This window comes from Choloepus didactylus, chromosome 3 (assembly GCF_015220235.1).
Source record: "Choloepus didactylus isolate mChoDid1 chromosome 3, mChoDid1.pri, whole genome shotgun sequence".
NCBI lineage: Eukaryota > Metazoa > Chordata > Mammalia > Pilosa > Megalonychidae > Choloepus > Choloepus didactylus.
In genome coordinates this window covers 87,624,925-87,646,623 of record NC_051309.1, presented here as the reverse complement: position 1 = coordinate 87,646,623, position 21,699 = coordinate 87,624,925, and the positions used below count along the sequence as shown (strand labels likewise).

The following is a 21,699-nucleotide window of genomic DNA, read 5'->3' as shown; positions in this document are numbered from 1 at the left end:
GCTGGCCTGGATAAACCATCAGTTATTGACCATCTGTGGGTCTGATTGAGGACTTATTTGTATCCCAGTAAAGACACTTCTGGGTTACTTTGCCTTTTTGCCCATTTGGAATATTTCTACAAATTGTTGTTCATGTCATATAAGGAAGACATGTTTATGCACTTCATTCTTCTAAATTAGACATTATTGAATGTATCTCAAAATCAAATGTAAGGGAATTTTGTAAGCTATGCTTTTGTAGATCACCTGTAGAACTCCTTCCACCTCTGTAGATAATCAAGAGCTGACCATGTTATTTATTTATTCAGAGAATGGAAGGAAGAAGTATGCATTATACTTAGTGATTTCCAATGTGCATGCTAAAATCGTGTTCTACATATTGGCCAGGGCTCTCATCAGCTAAAAGGTGTTGAATGTGGGTTTCCTTATTTCCTAGTGAAGACTTGAAGTTCAGAATTCTACTAAGTGAAATTTCGGGCATCAGTATATAACAGAACAAAAAGTAGGGCCTCACCTTTCTAAATTCATTTTGGGATATTGCTAAAACTGTTCTTGTGTAACACTGTTCACCCCACGCTGGTCACCTCACTAACAGGGTTAGAAGTCAGTGCTCTTAAAAAAGTCATGGTGCTTTATTGTGCTGTGCTCCTGTGACAAAGGTAGCATCACACCGACTTTGGTGGAGGTGACTCATTGGGAGTTTCTTCTTCAGTAGAAAAAGATTGATGCAATAATCAGAAAGGTCACAGTGTGAGCAAGTCACCATGTTTTTAGAGTCTTTCATTTTCAGTAATTAAAGTGAACATGTTATTGGAAGACTTAGGAAGCCCACCCAAAGTCATTCACAATAGCTGCAATTAGGAAACTGAAATACCAGTTAAAGTCTTTTGAAGGGAACAAAATGAGACTGACCAAGCATATAAGTAAAATCCCCCTAGAAAATTGCTACATTAAGGAAACATGCTATCACTGACCCAGGCCGTGCCTCTTTCACACTCATTCCAGGTATTTAGATTTCACCATACATTTATCCTTTGGCTCAAGTGGTTCTTTCCTACAAATGTAACAATTAGAGCTACTTGTATTAATTTTTTTTTCTTTTATAGTGAAGCTAATTTCACCCATCTCTGACTCTCATTTCCCCTCCAAACATGTTTTGCAGGTCACCTGAGACTTTTCTTGAAGGTTGAATGGTATTGTTTAATTTCGAAGATCATTTCCCCTGGGGCTACAGCACTAATGTCTGACTCCTTAGATGTGTTCCTTAATTTACTCTCCCCAGGGTGGTAGTGCTGGTTCATGTTGAGCTTAGTTAAAAATGCAATTAGCCCCTCTTGAGTTGTCCCCATTTGGAGTCTTCAGTAGCTGGAATTTGGGTCTTCCGCATCTTCTAACACCCATTTAGGACAAAGAATAAGACTTAAATTCTTGGGCAGGGAGAGAAATTCCCACCACCAGACTTCTCTTTCCTGGAAAAATTTAGTAGCACTAACCAAGGAATAAGGATCATTTCCATAACTAACTCCATTAAAGTTTAGATCAGTTGTTCTGAACTAAAGGTAATTTTGTCCTCCAGGGATAATGTCTGGAGATATTTTGGGTTGTCCTGACTGGGTCAGGGGAGGTCCCATTGGAATCTAGTGAGTCGAGTCCATCATTGTAGAATGATGCTATGAAACATTCTACAATGCACAGCACAGCAAAGAATTATCCTGTCCAAAATGTTAATATGCCAAGGTTGAGAAACCCTGGTTTAAGCCAATGAAATGGTACAGTCAAACCAATGGATAATAGAAAATAGATATGTGGAGGAGGCTAAGCCCACCTATAATTATGCCTAGGAGTCACTTCCAGATAACCTCTTCTGTTGGTCAAATGTGGACTTTCTCTCTCTAAGTCTAACTGCAAATAAATTCATCACACACACACACACACACACACACACACACACACACACACACACAGACACCCCTGATGTGGACAGGACCACCCCAGATGAATAAGTCTCCCTGGCGAGGTGGGGGAAAAAAAAAAAGAAAATAGATATGTGCTAAATAGAGAAAATGAATTTCATTGCTATTTAGGAATCTTTCATCTTTCTCCCTCAGCTTCACTTTGCAATGCTATTTATTACTTGTGAGGCAGCTTTTTCAGCATCATGCTTCCAAACATAGTGTTTTGGTATGAGGACTGCAGTTTTGCCTGATATCTGCTTTTTTTGTTTGTACGTGTGGGTTTTTTTTTGTTGTTTTTTTTTTGTTGTTTTTTTTGTTTGTTTGTTTTTGCACCCATTCAATACATATTTATTGGATGACTTCTTTATGCCAGGCACTGATTTATGTAATGGGGCTACTGCAATGACCAAGTCTCACTGGGTCTTTACCTTCCTGGAGCAGAAATCTGACCATGAACATTGAGGCCTCTCTCAAGACATGAGGCTCATGTGTACAAATGAATAAAGATGATTAAAGGACATAAGAAGACATTTGATGGGAAGACTGTAAGTAGGGTAGCTCACTGTAGCATATGGAGAGTAGTCTTATTCTTTAGCTTTTCTCCCCAGGTTATTCATTACTGGCCTAACCCTGGAAGAGCCCAAGAATGTCTTTCCTTGTATCTCCAAGGAATACAGTAGTGAGAGAAATTAAGATACATCTGGCAGCAGCAAAGGACAAGACAGGATGGAACTTACAGGGCTGTACCCAGTCCTTTTCAATACCTGCTGCTGTTTTTCAGGGCATGAAAATTAGGCCTATGGGACAGATCGAGATAGGATGATTGAGTCACATGCAAAGATGGCTGCTTCTCTATGAGAGCTATTTTCTTCCTTTTCTTGGCAATTCTGTTATCTGTTGCTATTTTGTGTGAACTTTACATCTCATCCTTCTTTTTGTATTTTGCCTTTCCTTGTTTCTTCCAGTGCCAAAATTCGTCCCATCAGTATTAGTCAGGGTTCTCTAGGGAAACAGAACCAATAGGAGATATCTGTAAATACTATGAGATTTTTATAAAAATGTCTCATGCAACTATGGGGATGCACATGTCCACATTCCATAGGGCAGGCTGCAAGCTGGCAACTCCAATGAAGGTTTGCAGTGAATTCCCCAGGAGAAGCTGACTGGCTGAAGGAGAGATGAAAGTTCTCTCTTCTGGCTGCTGAAGTCATCACTTCTCCTTTTAAAGCCTTCAACTGATTGGATGAAATGTTTCTCATTGCTGATGACACTCTCCTTAGTTGATTGTGGATGTAATCAGCCATAAATGCAATCAACTTACTGATGATTTATGTCCAAAAAATGTCCTCATAGTAGTAGTTAGGCCAGTGCTTGCTTGACCAGACAACTGAGCACCATTACCTGGCCAAGTTGGCACATGAATCTAACCATCACACCATCTTTTTCTTTTCCCTTTAAAATTAAAACTTTCTTAATAGCATGTGCCCCTTCCCTCACCAAAAAATAGAAACTAAATTTAAAAATCACACTCAACCTAAACTTTCAACTTAATTTGTTTTCATTAAATTTTTTTTTTTTTTTCTGTATGTGTATCCATATCTGTGTCTTCTATCTTTTAATAGTGTATGTTGTTTTGGCTAGGATATGTGTTGACTCTGATTCTTAATTTTTTCTAGTGCTTGTTCCAAAACAAAACCTTGAGTTAGGTGGTCAATATTTTTATGTTATTATATGAGGAGAGTTGGAGAAAGTTTATGTACATTAGATCTTCCAGCCATACCAATGTTCTTATTTGTCATGTATTTCTTTTATTTCTTTCGACCCTACTCAACCAAAATAAAAGTAGGTATAAATTTGTGTATATTTATCTATAAACAAACACATATTTACATAAAAATACAAATATTTGTATATAATTATATATGTATACACATGCATAATACATACACTTACATGTATGTAATATATGGCATGTTATATATATCTATACACAGTAATAATATGTATTTATGTATATTTTGCATATATATATACACACACGGGGATGTTTATTGCAACATAGTTTGTAATAGCAAACAAAACAAAACAAAATAAAAGAACCAGAACCTGAAAACTATCTGAATTTTCATCAATAAGGGAAAGTAGAAATAAATTATACTGTATCCGGTATTATGGGATGTTATGCAGCTATTAAGAAGAACAAGTCTATCTAGATGAACTAACCTGAAAGATGTTGATAATGTGCTCTTAAGTAGGTAGCATGAGCTCAAGAAAGTAAGAAACTTACTTTTCTCATATTTGCATGAGAATTTGTGGTAGTATGACCACAAATTTTTATTATTGATTATCTTAGAAGGTTAGGGTTGAAAGGGGAATGACTCATTAAGAATATATATTAGTTTTATATTTAAAGAAAAATAAAGTGGAAGGTTCACTGAAAAAAAATCTCAATAGCATTTGTATGACTAACCACAGCTATGTATAGCCCTTCATAGGACAGCCCAAAAGGAACATACTTACATGAAAATCCCAATGTGGCCTTGAATGCTGAAATGTCTTTTTAGTGATTGATTAGGCCAAGCAAATATACCTACAAATATACAAGAAGTCAATCATGAAGAGAGTGAATGTGTTCAAGGGAAAATGAGATAACAAGTCTTAGTACTATTGTTCAGACTCAGAAATCTCTTAAATAGGGAGAAACAGAATTCCATCACTCAGGTTTATAAAAGGTATCATTTGAAAGATTTTTGGCATTTGACTTTCTAGCATTTGGCACATATCTTTTCAAGATAAAGAAGACAGTACAATGTGCAGTTAAGAAGGTGGGTTCTGGAATCAGATTGTGTGGCTTTGATTGCTGACCTAACTATATCCATGGTACATGATCTTTCGCGATTACATAACCTAACTGCGCTTCCTTATCTTGTTTGTGAAATGGTGGTAATTAAGAGTCGCTATCCCACTGGATTATTCTTGGCCTGTAATGAATGTTCCAGTTTGGGGAGAGTGGCAGTGGGAGCAGTAAAAGACAGACACATTTTAAAGTCCAGATAAATCAGTGGAGTCATGAGAGGTAGTGCCCACTTTGGATTGGAGATGAACAGAACAGGTCAGTATCATTATACTTTAACACCGCTAACGTGTTTCCCACCTTCCCATTTTGCAGACCACCATTTTCAGCACATTGACCAATGAGAAGTCCTTATCTGACTGCAAAAAGGTAAGTCAGCCTCCAAGAATTTCAGCATGCTGCCAGAATTTTTAAAAAAAAGGCTTCAGAGTTGGTGACATGAAATTGAAAAGCTAGGATATCAGAGAAAATATTTTGATAGATTATCGTGGCCTTCTTTCTTCAGAGGTGGAAATTTGAATGGTTTTCTTTAAGGATGCGGAGAATGCTATTACCTTGTGACAGCATTTTGTTACAGAGAAGTGCTGATTCCATAAATTTCTGTTTTGTTATTTTCTGACATTTTATTCTGCAAGATAAGCATCAAGGGAGTCTGGGGCATGTTGTACAAACTTCATTGCAGGTTTTATATCTTTGTTTGCAAATTTAAATCTAATAAACCTAAACCCTATACAATATAAAAAATGAATTTCCATTTTGAAAGCTGATCATATAGCATAAAAATCTGGTTTGGATTCACCACAGTCGAGTTTGAGACGTTGTCATGCTTCGCAAAACGATTAGCCTCCCTCTTGTCTGATGAAAGTTGTTCCTGTAATAGATAATGTCTGAAGACTGCCTGCTTTAGCAGCGTGTCTAATTTCTGGCCTTTGCAGTCCAGGGGGCACTTTTATCTACCTCTTTAATCTCAGGTTTAACTAGATCTTTCCTTTTTTGGGGAAAAAGGAGTGATTTCACAGTCCAAACTACTCAAATAAATTCTTTGACACTATCTATTTATATGGAAAACCAGGTGCATAGAGTTGACCTTTGCATAATATAGTAGTTGTTTGGCATTTCTTAGGATTTTATACCATGGTATAGTTTGCTATGCTGTTTCTGTTTTTAATATTGCTTAATATGAAGGAGGTAGAAGGGATATTTATCTTTAAAGGTGGTATGAGGGCTGATGCTCTGAATGCTATCCATTTCATTATTTTGATAGTTTTTGATTGCCTATTAAATCTCCATCCTAATTGAGTTCTTCTGTGTTTGTTTTGTTTTCTGAATTGAGGGCTCCCTGAGAGTGGGGACCTGATATTATTCTTAGAACTTGAGCTCTTAGAGGTGGAAGGGACTTTATGGGTTCTCTTGTCTCACCTTTCTCCCAGGGGGGACTGTCATCTGTAGCATTCATAGATAGACTTCCCGCCCCTACCTGAATATTCCCTTGGTAGGGAATGCAACGATCCTGACTTCCTAATGTGACAATCTCCATTCTACTGAGCCAATATCTATTTCCTTTTATTTCTGCTTAGGAAGAATAATGTCATCTTCTCTTCCACAAGATAGTGCAAGAATCTCCTCCCCACCCTATCCCCAGGCTAATGATTGTCCTTCATCATTCCTAATGGGACATTCATGTGGCTTAGTTTTTAAAAGCCTGGGTAGCTGGGAACTGGGCTCTCTGGTTTTGAAGCCTGACTCTGCCACATACTACTTATGTGTCCTTGGTTTGGTTATATAACTTATCTGTACCTCACATTTATCATCTGTAAAATGGGAATAATAATTGAACCTACCTAATAGGGTAGGTGAGTTAATACACATAAAGTGCTTAAAAGAGTGCCTAACACATAGTAAGTGCTATATTAGCTATTATTATTATTGTTTCTGGACTAAGGTTAGTAATTCTCTTCTTTTTTTATTTGACATAGTATTTGTTATCAATGTCAAGAGTTGTGTATAATTCTCCAGATGTGGTCTGTTTGGCATAAAGCACCATCAGACTTCTCATGTTTTAGTCAATGAGCTTTGTTTGCATGCTTGATATGTGTCAGGTACAATGTAAGACATGGGCCTATAATGAAAGAGCAGACTATGTGGAGTGCAGGGCTGTTCGTATACTGGTGTAACGTAAGGTGGCATCGGTTCCTGTTTATAAGTGATGTCCTTCTATTGTCCATGTGAAGTTTGAAATCCCTGAACATGCCCTTAAGACATTTTTCAAGAGTTGCTATTAAAACGTTATTCTCTTTTATGTTCATGTAGATGATACTTTAAGTATGAATGTAGGACATTATAATTATTCCTATTCATTTTTTTCGCTTTGATCAATCGAAAGAATTTATTAACTTGGTTCTGTTACCCACTTTATTTACTATCTCTCCCAGTCCTGTGCCATGCACAAATTAGAGTAGCATTTTCTCTACGACTTTACTTTCTTTCATCCATTCATCATCCAGTCAGTTAGCAAGTGTTCATTGAGCACTGGCTAAGTGAATGCACCAGAATATAATGGTGAGCAAGTCAGACATGAACTTTACCTCATAGAACTTACAGTCATTAAACAAAATTGTGATGGGATATATGTGTATTTAAGTTGGGGAGTTATGGGCTCAAATACCAGGAGAACCTAACCTAATCTAGGGGTCAGGGAAAACTTCCTCATGTAAGTGACCTTCATTCAGAGCCAAAGAATGAATGCTATGTGAAGATAAGACAGAGGCAGAACTGCAAGAGTGAACATCCAAAGATGAGAGGTGGAGAACTATATAAAGTTCAGAGTGTCTGGAAATTACTGAAATGGAGAGTGGTGAGAAATGAGAAAAAAGGGAGCCAGGGTAGCTGGTGGTAGATACCTGAAACTATCAAACTACAACCCAGAACCCATGAATCTCGAAGACAGTTGTATAAAAATGGAGCTTATGAGGGGTGACAATGGGATTGGGAAAGCCATAAGGACCACACTCCACTTTGTCTAGTTTATGGATGGATGAGTAGAAAAATGGGGGAAGGAAACAAACAAACAAACAGACAAAGGTACCCAGTGTTCTTTATTACTTCAATTGCTCTTTTTCACTTTAATTATTATTCTTGTTATTTCTGTGTGTGTGCTAATGAAGGTGTCAGGGATTGATTTAGGTGATGAATGTACAACTATGTAATGGTACTGTGAACAATCGAATGTACGATTTGTTTTGTATGATTGCTTGGTATGTGAATATATCTCAATAAAATGAAGATTTAAAAAAAAAAAAAAAAAAAGGGAGCCAGGGCCTGATCATGGAGGGCCTTCCAAAACCTTATTTAGAATTTAGATTTATTCTCAGGGTAATGAGATGTTTTTAAATACCTTTGAACTAGGGAGGGTAAGTGTGAGTGAAATATGATTTTTATTTTAAGATCACTTGGCTGCAGAAAGATAGAAGGAGCAAGATTTTAGACATGAAGTCTAGGTGTAAGTCTACTACAATAATCCAGGCAAGAGAATGTAGTAGCCAGGATCGAAATAATGGCAGTGGGATTAAGAGATATTTAGATAATAAAATAATCAGAATATAAGAGTTTGGATAAACAAGAGAGGAAATAGCTAAGGATGAGTCCCGTATTTCTGTCATGGGCAACTGACAGATTAGGGTTGCAATTTTCTGAGATAGGGACCACTAGCACAGGACCAGGTTTAGGGAAGGATTAGATGAGTTCAGATTGGTTCATGCCAAGTACCACAGTATATGTCTGAATATTTAGATTTATAATTCAGTAAAGCATTCTAGGCTGGAGATATGGATATGGGAGAAATATGCATATAGAGAATAATTGAAAGAGTGGCAATGAATGATATTGCCCAAGAATGGTGTGTAGAGTGAAAAGGAAGAGGGTTTACTAGAATCTTGAGGAGTGTAACCATAAAAGATCTGAGAGCTGTCTATGGACCTGTGAAGGAATCTGAGAAGACAGAACTGTCAAGGTTGTGTGAAACCAGAAGAATGTGATGTCACAGAAGTCAAATCAATAAAAAAGTCAAGTCAGTAAAAAAGGTGTAGTCATTAGCATCAAAACTAACTGACAAGTCAGTTTTACTTACTTGACTAGTTAGTTTTATTTAATTGGCAAGTTAAGTAAAATAAAGACTGAAAACTATCCGTTGGCTTTATCAACACTAGAACTGTTGGCTTTAGTGAAACCAAAGAAATGGGCATAGAGATCAGATTGTAGTGGGTTTAGGATATGGTGAAAGGAGGAAATGGAGGTGGTAAAATAGTCCTCTTTAAAGGAGTTTGTTGCAGAAGGAAGGAGAGAGATGAGTAAAAGGAGGGGGGTTATGGTATTGAGAGAGGATTGCTTTTAAGGTGGCATAGATTTGACCATGTTTAAATGCTAGAAAGGTGACAATAAAAAGGGAAGGGTAAGGATCCAAGGAGAGAAAGGGGAGAATCCATCGAGAGAGGTCCCTGAGAAGGCTGAAGACTTTGGATATCAAAGTACAGGAGGATATAGCTAGATGGAGGGATACCTCTTGCCCAGTAATAGGAGGAAAGGAGGACAGGGTGGAATTCATGTGGTTATGAGTTATGGCCAGGAGGGATCATGCCATTAGCTGACTCTGGTCAATTCATCTACTTTTCCTTTGGCAGTGGGAGTTTTGAGTTTCTGTAACTACATTATTCATTCAGGAGGTAGAACATTTGAAAAAAGAGTGTTACAAATTGTTATATAAATGTTATTTTTCAGTTTTGTAGACAGGGAAATCAAGAGGGACTTTGTTAGATGTATTTTTTTTTTGTTATTCATTTTATTGAGATATATTCACATACCACGGAGTCATACAAAACAAATTGTACATTCGATTGTTCACAGTACCATTACATAGTTGTACATTCATCACCAAAATCAATCCCTGACACCTTCATTACCACACACACAAAAATAACAAGAATAATAATTAAAGTGAAAAAGAGCAATTAAAGTAAAAAAGAACACTGGGTGCCTTTGTCTGTTTGTTTGTTTGCTTCCTTCCCCCATTTTTCTACTCATCCATCCATAAACTAGACAAAGGGGAGTGTGGTCCTTATGGCTTTCCCAATCCCACTGTCACCCCTCATAAGCTACATTTTTATACAGTCGTCTTCAAGGTTCATGCATTCTGGGTTGTAGTTTGATAGTTTCAGGTATCTACTGCCAGCTACCACAATTCATTAGAACCTAAAAAGGGTTGTCTATATTGTGCGTAAGAGTGCCCAACAGAGTGACCTCTCGGCTCCTTTTGGAATCTCTCTGCCACTGAAGCTTATTTCATTTCCTTTCACATCCCCCTTTTGGTTAAGAAGATGTTCTCCGTCCCACGATGCCAGGTCTACATTCCTCCCCGGGAGTCGTATTCCACCTTGCCAGGGAGATTCACTCCCCTGGGTGTCTGATCCCACGTAGCGGGGAGGGCAGTGATTTCACCTGCCAAGTTGGCTTAGCTAGAGAGAGAGGGCCACATCTGAGCAACAAAGAGGCATTTGGGAGGAGGCTTTTAGGCACAAATTATAGGGAGGCCTAGCCTCTCCTTTGCAGCAACAGTCTTCCCAAGGGCAAGTCCTGTGGTAGAGGGCTCAACCCATCAAACCACCAGTCCCCTATGTCTGTGGTCATGTTAGCAACCATCGAGGTGGGGTAGGCGAATACCCCTGCATTCTCCACAGGCTCCTCCTCAAGGGGCACTACATCTTTTTTTTTTTTTTAACTTTCCCTTCTTTTTTAAATCAACTGTATGAAAAAAAAGTTAAAAAGAAAACAAACATACAATAAAAGAACATTTCAAAGAAACCATAACAAGGGAGTAAGAAAAAGACAACTAACCTAAGATAACTGCTTAACTTCCAACATGTTCCTACTTTACCCCAAGAAAGTTACATAATATAGCAACATTTCTGTGAACTTGTTCCTACTATATCCATCAGAAATTAACAGACCATAGTCATTCCTGGGCATCCCCAGAACGTTAAATAGCTTATCTGTTCTTCTTGGATTATTGTTCCCCCTTCCTCAATTGCTCTCTACTGCTAGTTCCCCTACATTGTACATTATAAACCATTTGTTTTACATTTTTCAAAGTTCACATTAGTGGTAGCATATAATATTTCTCTTTTTGTGCCTGGCTTATTTCGCTCAGCATTATGTCTTCAAGGTTCATCCATGTTGTCATATGTTTCACGAGATCGTTCCTTCTTACTGCCGCGTAGTATTCCATCGTGTGTATATACCACATTTCATTTATCCACTCATCTGTTGAAGGACATTTGGGTTGTTTCCATCTCTTGGCAATTGTGAATATTGCTGCTATGAACATTGGCGTGCAGATATCTGTTCGTGTCACTGCTTTCCGACCTTCCAGGTATATATCAAGAAGTGCAATCGCTGGATCGAATGGTAACTCTATATCTAGTTTTCTAAGGAACTGCCAGACTGACTTCCAGAGTGGCTGAACCATTATACAGTCCCACCAACAATGAATAAGAGTTCCAATTTCTCCACATCCCCTCCAGCATTTGTAGTTTCCTGTTTGTTTAATGGCAGCCATTCTAACCGGTGTTAGATGGTATCTCATTGTGGTCTTAATTTGCATCTCTCTAATAGCTAGTGAAGCTGAACATTTTTTCATGTGTTTCTTGGCCATTTGTGTTTCCTCTTCAGAGAACTGTCTTTTCATATCTTTTGCCCATTTTATAATTGGGCTGTCTGTACTATTGTCATTGAGTTGTAGGATTTCTTTATATATGCAAGATATCAGTCTTTTGTCAGATCCATGGTTTCCAAAAATTTTTTCCCACTGAGTTGGCTGCCTCTTTACCTTTTTGAGAAATTCCTTTGAGGTGCAGAAACTTCTAAGCTTGAGGAGTTCCCATTTATCTATTTTCTCTTTTGTTGCTTGTGCTTTGGGTGTAAAGTCTAGGAAGTGGCCGCCTAATACAAGGTCTTGAAGATGTTTTCCTACATTATCTTCTAGGAGTTTTATGGTACTTTCTTTTATATTGAGATCTTTGGTCCATTTTGAGTTAATTTTTGTGTAGGGGGTGAGGTAGGGGACCTCTTTCATTCTTTTGGATATGGATATCCAAGTCTTCCAGCCCCATTTGTTGAAAAGACCATTATGACTCAGTTCAGTGACTTTGGGGGCCTTATCAAAAATCAGTCGGCCATAGATCTGAGGGTCTATCTCCGAATTCTCAATTCGATTCCATTGATCTATATGTCTATCTTTGTGCCAGTATCATGCTGTTTTGGCAAGTGTGGCTTTATAATAAGCTTCAAAGTCAGGGAGTGTAAGTCCTCCCACTTCGTTTTTCTTTTTTAGAGTGTCTTTAGCAATTAACTAAAGGAAAAAAAAAGCATCTTCCCTTTCCAAATAAATTTGATAACTAGCTTTTCCAAGTCTGCAAAGTAGGTTGTTGGACCTCCATAATATTTTGCATAGATGGTACCATTCATGATATCCATGATCCTGGGGCAATCTTGTCTGTTTAAATGAGATCTATTTTAGAAAAATCTCTTTCAGATCTGTATCCCAAGTAATGAAATCTCTTCTGAGTTGTAGGTCTTTGCTTCTAAGTGCCTAGAGGTATTTTCTACCTCAGTATCCCATAGAACAGGTCTAAATACAACCAAACTCTTTCCACATGCCCTCTCCTATTCTGAACTTTCTTCTTCTCTTACATTCAGCATCTCAGTTACTGGCTTTACCATTCCAAGCTAGAAATCTCAGTGTCATCTGTGACTCTTCCCCTTTCTTCTCTCCCCACATCCAACTAGTTGTCATATCCTATAAATTCCATCTTTGAAGTGTCCCTGAAATCTCTTCATCATTTCTTCCTTTGCCTTCTCATCCCACCTTTGGAATGTTGCTCCCTGCTCTCCCTGATACTAATTTTCCACTCCCTCTTCCATTTTCCAAAATGCTACTGGAGTTACTTTCTGAAAAATAACCAACCAACCAAAAACAAATGAACAAACTGTTCATGTCAAACCCTTCCTTAAAAGCATGCAAGGGATCTCAATTTTATTGAAAATAAATCCCAACTTCTCTGCATAACTTGTGAAGTCATCCCCATGAGACCTCATTTCCCGGTACCCAACTCTATGTTGTAGTCTAGAGGCCTTGAGGAAACCGTTCCTGAATGTGAAACTCTTTGATAACTTTGTGCCTTTGTACAGACTGTTCCCTCTTCCTGGAATACTCTTTTCTCCCTCTTGTCTGCCTGGAAAACTTTTACTCTTTCATGGAGAGACCCCTCACGTTGTTCTTTCCTGTCCCAAGAACTTTCTTGATCCCCACAAGAGAGATTAGTGGTTTTACCTCCTGGGTTCATAAAATTTTGTACTTATTCCTAGTGTAACCCCTAACAACCAAAACACAACGGCAACAACACCATAAAGCTAAGACTTGTCAAATGTTTATTGTGTTCCCTCCTGGTGACAGGTGCTTTATGTGGATTTCTTATTAAATTCTCATAACAACCTTCTCAGGTTGGTAATATTATCATTCCCATTTTGTAGATGAAGACGTCGAGGCCCAGAAGTAGATGTTGGAGCCAGCACATGAATCCAGGCCTTCTGACTCCAGAACCCTGGCTTTTGATGTTTTGCTTTTTCCTTTATCCTATTATTTATGGATTTTAAATGCTTATTTTTGTATCCAGCCTCCCACCCCCCAAACTATCAGTTCTTGGAGGGGAAGAACAATGGCTGATTCTATTAGGAATATAGAACAATACCTTGCAGATAGTAAAAACTCATTAATGGCTTATTCAATGAATGGCTTTGCTATATACATGATCACTCAGTGTGAGATAATTTTGGGACCATTTTGTTCTAAACAGCAGGGTTTTTTTTTTCCCTTTCCATAGGAAATGAGAAAAGAATATTTACATTCAAGATTTATTCATGAAGATCACTTTTGGCACTAAAATGCAATATTAATGGATACTTGGGGGGGTGGGGGTGGGGATTGAAGTGTTTATTGTAGCCAAAGACACCAAATCCCTCAAGGCCTGTCTCCTAAACAGCACCTTAGAGAGCCATAAGGACCACTGTTCATATTTTCAGCCAAGACCAGTTCAGTCCTTAATGTGGGAAACCTAGAAACATACATGAATTCTATCATTCATTAATAGTTATTTATTGTGTGCCTCCTATTGTAAGGCAATTGTTATTGTTAGCATGTTATAGAGGAAAAATTAATGTGCCGAGACATGAAATGACTTACTCCAGGGCACAAGTTAAGCTTAAGTCAGCCGAATTCATATCTTCTGATTTTTCTATTCTATAGCCTCTCCATGCTACCCTGTTTCATTAAAAGTTGGCATTTGGGGGACGGCATCAGAGAATGGGTTAGTGAGTATCTTCAAACATGCTCTATAGCATGTCATGCCACCAGTTTTATGTTCATTAACTTATATCTTTGTATCTTGATACTTTCACATCAGCTGCTCTCACTGCAAAATATATGGACATAGCTATTTTGACTCACGGTTTTTATGCAGGGGCATTCTGACGTAGCACTGTTGAACTTGCAGCACTTTTATTTGAAGATAATGTGCAAAACAGATATCTGCACTCCCACTCAGAAGCTTGCTCTGTCCCTGATGCTCACTCCATCCCTGACCCCCACCCCTGGGGCACAGGTCAGAGGTGAGCTAGGAGTCATGGATAGATGAGGGTAACGGATGGGCTGAGGGTCAGGGATAAGATGGATCCCAGGGCTGGGTTAAGAGTCAGGGATGTCTATTTCACAGATTACTTGGAAATGAAAACAGCGATTTTCTGGTTTGGCATCAAAATCCCCTGCTTTGCCTTGCCTTAACTTCCATGTACACGTGGTAACCTAGAATCCCTATCCAGAATCACTTTCTAGAGTCATAGAAATATGTTCCTCAGGTTGGAGTTTGTATTTTTTAAAATTTGACTACCATTTTGATAGTTTATTATAGATTAGGGGAGGGGTCTATGTGTCTCTCTCTTTCTATGTGTCTCGCCTTGCTTTCCCTCTCCCTGAACTTCTGCTGTCTTAACCCATATATGACAAATTTAAAAAAATAGAATATTTAGAAAACATATTCCTGCTATATAAAAAAGTATTGGTTTTGGTTTTAGATTATGTGGGAACCCAAAGGAAATCCATTCATCGGTAGCAGGAGCTTAGCTCCTGTGGGATTATCTGTGGCTGTGTTGGCTGCACTCTCCCGTCCTGCAGACCCTTGGCTTTGCTGCAGCCCTTCCCACTATTGCCAATGGATGAGGCCATGTCATCTCTTGGTCCCATGAATGAAGTTCTAAATTTTTAAATCTTATTTTTTTACAGTTTTTATTTTTAATAGACATAGCTGATGCTTCACTCACATAGGCAAGATAATTTTCCTTCAGGAGTAGGTGATCAAGAATGTAGACTCTAATGGGCCATTGGAAGATGCTTTTCATCAGTGTTGTTGAATGTTGTCTCTGGGTAAAGATAGCCTAGGCTAGTAATACCAGTGGTTAAGATATTTACTCACAGTTGGTTCCTCTCTCTTTTGAAACTATGATGTATCTGGTTTCCTTTTTTAAATACAAAGACTTATGTCTACATGGGGTTCAGTGACCTCCACAAAGCTGCCTGGGCAGATTCCCATGACTCCCAGCCTCTTGGCAGAATTTCCAGGCTGGCTGATCACGGAGGCTTCTTCCCATGCCCCGAGAAAGGGCACAGTGACTGAGTCAGCCCTGCCGACCTCAGGAAAATTCCTGTTATCCTCCAGAGTGACAGAACCCCATGTTCTGGAGCAGCCACAGTAAAGGGTAACATTTCTAGTAAATTTAAACGTTGTTTACTTTTAAAATAGATTTTTTGGAAGCAATGAAGCTTCATTTTTGGTAGAGTGCTGTTTTGCTGACTTGTTCTAGGGCTCTCTTTTCAAGAAAGGATGATGTATGCACGTGTGTAAAGTTCCTGTCCTTTCCTCGTATGTGCCACAACAGGCCACTCATTTATGGAGAGGAAAGTTGCATCACTGTCTGAACAGAGGGGAGGACTGCAGTTCTCCTTCCCTTCTCTCTCTCCTCCAGCAAAGAAAGAGCTTTTAGCACTCATTTACAGTGTTTGAGATAAGGATAGTAGCTTGTGGATTCTGTGTGCTCTCCCTTTCAATTTTTATAAACTTTTTCGGGTTTTTGATTTTGCATTTTTCCAAACTCTCCCGAGAGGCATATGGTGCAGGGATTAAGGGCATAGGCTTTTATCTAGGCTCCTGTGATTTAATTCCAGCTCCACCACCCATAAGCTCCAAACTTTGTGTAAGTTACCTAACTTACATCTGTAAAATGAAACTGAAACTAAAATGGTATCAACCTATAGAATTGTTGTAAGGATTGAATATGTGGATCTACATAAAATTTTTAGAATAGTGTCTCAGCAAGTGTTGGTTATTATTCCACCCCTGTGCTTTCAGAGAATAATTAAAGCCTTGGTAGTTTTGAGCCTGATTTTATCTTTTTGCTCTAAAAGAGCAATGATCCTAAGGCAAGTGCATTAAAAGACTTGGGTCCATTGATATCAATAGGCATTGATATCATTGCTATTTTTGTGATATCAGTTAGTATCATATCAAGTTGATCTTTATATCATATCATTAGAAATCAGCATTCAGGAAAAAGTAAATTGTAATTGTACTCATGAAATACATTTCTATGAGTCTCTAATTCTTAATAATTCTAATTCTTAGTGATTGGAATATACTCTAGTTCCGTATTGTTACAGGTTCCAGCTCTGTACAAGCAAAACATTTCTTGGTAAGTGAAGCATAAAACATTCCTAAACAGTACGATGAATACACTTTTCTTTATCTCTAGCACCTGAAACAATTTTTAGCACATAGTAGGCATTTAATAATGCTTTTTAATTCACAAGCTTGACATAGTATTGTTTTTCCAAAAGCTTCCAGATAGGCTTGAGTTAGAGAAGGAAGAAAGGGAAAGGGTCCCCTCTGTATACCTTCTTACACCAGCACCTAGAACATCTGCAGATAGGTAAAAATACCTGTGTACCTGCTTAGAGTCACAGCATAAAATATAGAATATCCCTCAAGGAAAAATTATAATAATTTTTATTGAGATATAACTTACACAGAGTAAAATGCAGTGATCTGAAGTTTACAGTTCAATTTGATCAATTTTTAGAATTTAGCAATGGTATCACATCTATAGCATTGCTTCTTGCCTTTTGGGGTGTGACTACATCACTGTCAATACCAGAGCATGCCTGTGCTGGTTTGTATGACTTATGTTCCCCTGAAACAGCTGTATTTTTTAATGCAATCTTATGGGGGCAGATTTAAGATTAATTGTTTTGATTAGAGTGTGACCTCTTGATTGAATGTTTCCATGGAGATTTGACCCTGCCCATTCAGGGAAGGTCTTGATTAGTTTACTGGAGTCTTTCAAAAAGAGCTCCAGGCCCAGATGTTGCTGTCACTTAGTGATGCTTAGAGATGCTTGGAGTTGCAGATGGAAGGACATTTAGAGATGCTAAGCTAAGGACACACAGGAGCTAAGAGAGGACAAAACGCCCCAAGAGCAGCTGAGAGAGACATTTTGGAGACGGCCATTGAAAGCAGATACTTGGAGACATTTGGAGATGCTAACCCAGAGTTTGCCCAGAGAAGCTAAGAAAGACAGAAACCCAGAGACATTTTGGAGAAAGCCATTCTGAAATGCAACCTGGGAGCAAAGGACCAGCAGACGCCAGCCATATGCCTTCCCAGCTGACAGAGGTGTTCTGGACGCCATCGGCCTTTCTTCAGTGAACTCTTGTTGATGTCTTAGTTTAGACACTTTTATGGTCTTAGAACTGTAAATCTGTAGCAGAAAAAACCCCCTTTATAAAAGCCAGTCCATTTCTGGTATTTTGCTTAATGGCAGCTCTAGCTAACTGGAACAACGCCCATTATTCTCTCCCAGCAGCTGATATAATTGTCACTGTCACTTCAGAATAAACCACATTTAGATCCACAGATTGCATAATATAGTCATTGTCTCCTGTGGTAACTTTGCTAATAGGAAGAAAGGTAATTAAAGGCAAATGTCATGAAATATGTTGCTCTGATCCCCTTTGAGCTGTAATTATCATGGCTGCATCTGCATGAATATGACTTAAGAATATGACCTTTGGAGTCTGTGGTTCATGCATAACTGCCCATGTAATACACATTTTAGGAAATGCTGGAAACAGTAATAATTAGGAGTTTTTCCACATCTGATAAAAACTATTTTGAGCTCCAAATAAAACCTGGATTAAATTTTTGTCATGGCAAGTCCAGACTGCCAAAATAGTTTAAAGGGGCAGCAGAAATAAAGGGGTGTTTGTCTAGCTAATATTGACTAATCTTGCAAATTACGCATGCAAAAGGGCATTTAATAAGCATACCATATATATTTTTTTCAAATTTACTTTTTAGTATTCAGCTACATAATCATTAGCTTGATTCCACCCATTTCTTTCTCAAGTACTGAAGATATTATGGTGAATGTTTGGCTGTAAATTTTGAGTGTTCCTTATGATGCTAGAGAAGTTTGGTCTTGGCTGCTATATCATTGAGTCTCAGGGTACTATAACAACTTTTCCTCTTTCCTTTGTTACCTATTTTCCTTTCAGATTTTGCAGAATCTTACATATCAAGACTGGGCTGTAATTATTGAAACACACACACACACACACAGTTAACTTGCATAACGTGTTCTGGAGGGCAAGTTTTCATTGAAATTAATATCTTTTGTTTTCTTAGTTGATTGCAAAGTGGGCTAGATGTGAAAAGAAGCAGGAAAAAAAATAAAAAATGAACTGCTCTGAAGAATGAAGAAGTGTTCATGTAATTTGGATCTCTGCTCTGGCTTGCAACTCTTTTTATGAAAGTGAAGTAGTCAGAATACGTAATTTACCTCAATTAAGAATTATCACTCTTGTTATTGTTGCTCATAATGGGACCAAGTTACTCTGTAATTGAGCTAATTGCAACCTCTGATTTAGCTGCTTAGCTCTGTGCTTTTCCTTTTGTTTACATAAATGACCTGTAGAGGACAAAGCAAGCCCTCCTCCCTCTCTCCTCTCATGTTGATTTTCTTTATTATCTTAATTCTACACTTTAATGATTACCATAATCTTCTGAAGTAATTCCTCAAGCCAGTCACTAAATAAGACATCTGTGGTAACAGTAATGTCAGAGTTGCTCTGTTAACAAGCTAGTGTTGTGGCTGCATTATGGGTAAAGAACTAGCACACCCCAGGCATCTGCTGTTGTGAACTTCCCTTAGAAACTTGAGCAAGACATACCAACTCTGCATTCAGTGTCTCCCTTTCAAGGAGAGGAGTTGTACTTTGGTCATTTCCAGCTCTAAAACTCTATGTTTTTCATTACTTGCTCGGACTGAAAACAGTGGTAATACTAGTAACTCATTTAACAGCACATATTGAACTACTATGGGCAGAGCACAGTTCACATCAGTGAATGAAAAAAAATCCCTGTCATCTTAGAACTTATTCTAGTGGTGGGAGACACAGAAAATAAAAAATACACAATATAAATTCATTACATTGTGTCTTGAAATGTCATGTGAAAAAAATAGAGTAAGGGAGGTCCTTGGGGGAGGGGCCAGTTGCACTACTAAATGTGATGGTCGGTATAATTGGACAAAGAAGAGGGGAGGAAGTTAGTCACTCAGTATCTGGGGGAAGAGCGTTCTAGGCAGAGGGAATAGTCAGTGCAGGACACTGATGCATATGAAGACAAATAAGGAGGTCAGTGTGGCTGGAGTGGATAAAAATCATAAAGGCTAATATTTATTGAGGGTGTATTATGTGCCAGCGATCATAATAAATCCTTGATTGGGTTAGTTCATTTCATCTGCACAACAGTCTTATTGAGGTAGGTTCTCTGAATAGCTCCATTTTCCACATAATGAAATGGAAGCACAGAGAGGTTAAGTAACTTGTCCAGAGTCACCCAGTAGTCAGATGTAGACTGCTGCCGAGATTTAAACTCTGACTTCAGAGTTCAAGTTACTTCCTTATCTATTTATAAAGAGCACAGAGGGGTCCTAAAGTGGTTTTCATCTATGGTTAACAGTATTCCTGGTCAGTGTGAGAGTTCTTCATTGATTTATTGATACAGATCATTAGTAAATATTAATTAAAATTAATTATTGATTCATTTATAGATATAAATTATGTGTCCGTACTAGGAAATGAATTGGGCCCTGGGCCTGGCAGAAATTTCCTCGGGCTATTCTCCTTTCTTTTTTCCTTTCACTCAGATGAATTGAAGGGTTTTCCTGGCCTTGTGAAATGGAATTGGCTTTTTGGAAACCAGATGTCTAAATGTCCAGCTTAACAGCTGAATCTGGCAAAGGCGGTGAGGGCTGATTTTTGCCTGTGAAGACAGCATTTTATTTAATTAGGTCATGTGTTTCGCATGGAATTTTTCAGCATCAGCTTTCCTCTGGGATAAAGAGGCAGTGTAGGGAGTGCTAGAGAGGGCAGGGCGCTGTGATGCTGAAGGTGGCTTAGCTGCACCCAGAAGGTGCTTTTTTATTTTCATTTGTCATCCATGACATGGAGGTCTTTTTCAGAAAGATTTGGTGGAAATCTCTTTACACAGGAGTCACCTAAGCTGTGGGAAATTGAACTCTATGCAGTGTAGTTGCAAATGACATAAATCCACTCAAATTGGTTTAATCAAAAAGAGCTACATAATTTTAAAAGGACCAGAAATAGCTGACTGCAGACATGAGGTTTCTGAATGATGTCATTAGGAATCTCTCTTTCTCTTTGCCTTCATCATTTGGTTATGCTATCCTCAACTTTGGTTTTATTCTCCAACAGGCTTTTTCTAATGAAGTACAAAATACCTACTGTCTATTCAGCATTACATCTTAGCTTAGAAGAAGAACTTATCTGCCCTACAGTTCAAAGCAAAATCCCCAAATTGACCTTTATTGGACTGGTTGGACATTTAACCACCAATGATAAATCACAGCCTGGGGAGTTGGGAATGTTGATTGATCAGATGTGGGTTATGTGCTTACCTTTGGAGCTAGGACTCAGATAGTGCCACCCAGACCTCTAGACTGAGAGCGGGGAATCTTGGTTCTCCACAGAAAATCCAGGTAGTTGAACAGTTGCTAGGCAGGCAAAAACAACAGAAGTCCACTACTTCCTCTACTACATCTTGCCATTCCTGTTTCTTTCCTCGTTTTTTCATGTCCATTGACTTTTAACCCTTTTCTCTCATATTCTTACCCCTTTCACTTTGTAAGGCCAGAATCTATAAACATGAGAAAAATCACAAGGGATGTTGGGAATGAGAAGGTGGGAAACAATTTATGAAGAAAAAATTTGCAGTATTTTATAGAGCTTTATGCATGTCATTTAGTATGTTGTCTTTCAAAGCTCCCAGAGAGAATAGGCCTTTGTGATGGTAAATCATATAATGTATTTATTCATATACCACGTCTTACATACCATGGGCCTTCAAATGTTGATAATAAATTGGGTAAATGGCCATTGCAAAATGCTTTGGGTATGTGGGATTACTGTAATAATGTTAGCCGAGCTCCCCTTTGCCAACAAAAAGGTTACCGGAGCTAAGTTCCAGGCTTGCTGTCTCTTCACAAGAAGGAATGCAAGGATGAGTTAAGTAGGTATAAGCAAGTGAGAGAAGGTTATTGAGGAAAGTGAAAGTACCTGCTCTAAGGGGTGAGTGCAGGGCATGCTCAAGAGAGAGATGTGCCACATGTGATTTGGCACAAGGGCTTTTTACCAAATGAACAAAGGGAGGTGGG

The 21,699-nt window shown here is 38.4% G+C and overlaps 1 protein-coding gene across 1 annotated transcript in view; it reads left to right on the top strand.

The window, feature by feature from the left end:
• Positions 1–21,699, top strand: part of LOC119530328 — a 344,232-nt gene that overhangs the window by 215,717 nt on the left and 106,816 nt on the right. The window contains exon 4 of the mRNA XM_037831448.1: positions 5,125–5,178. Coding sequence (XP_037687376.1) covers positions 5,125–5,178 — 54 coding nt within the window. The remainder of the gene's footprint in view (positions 1–5,124; positions 5,179–21,699) is intronic.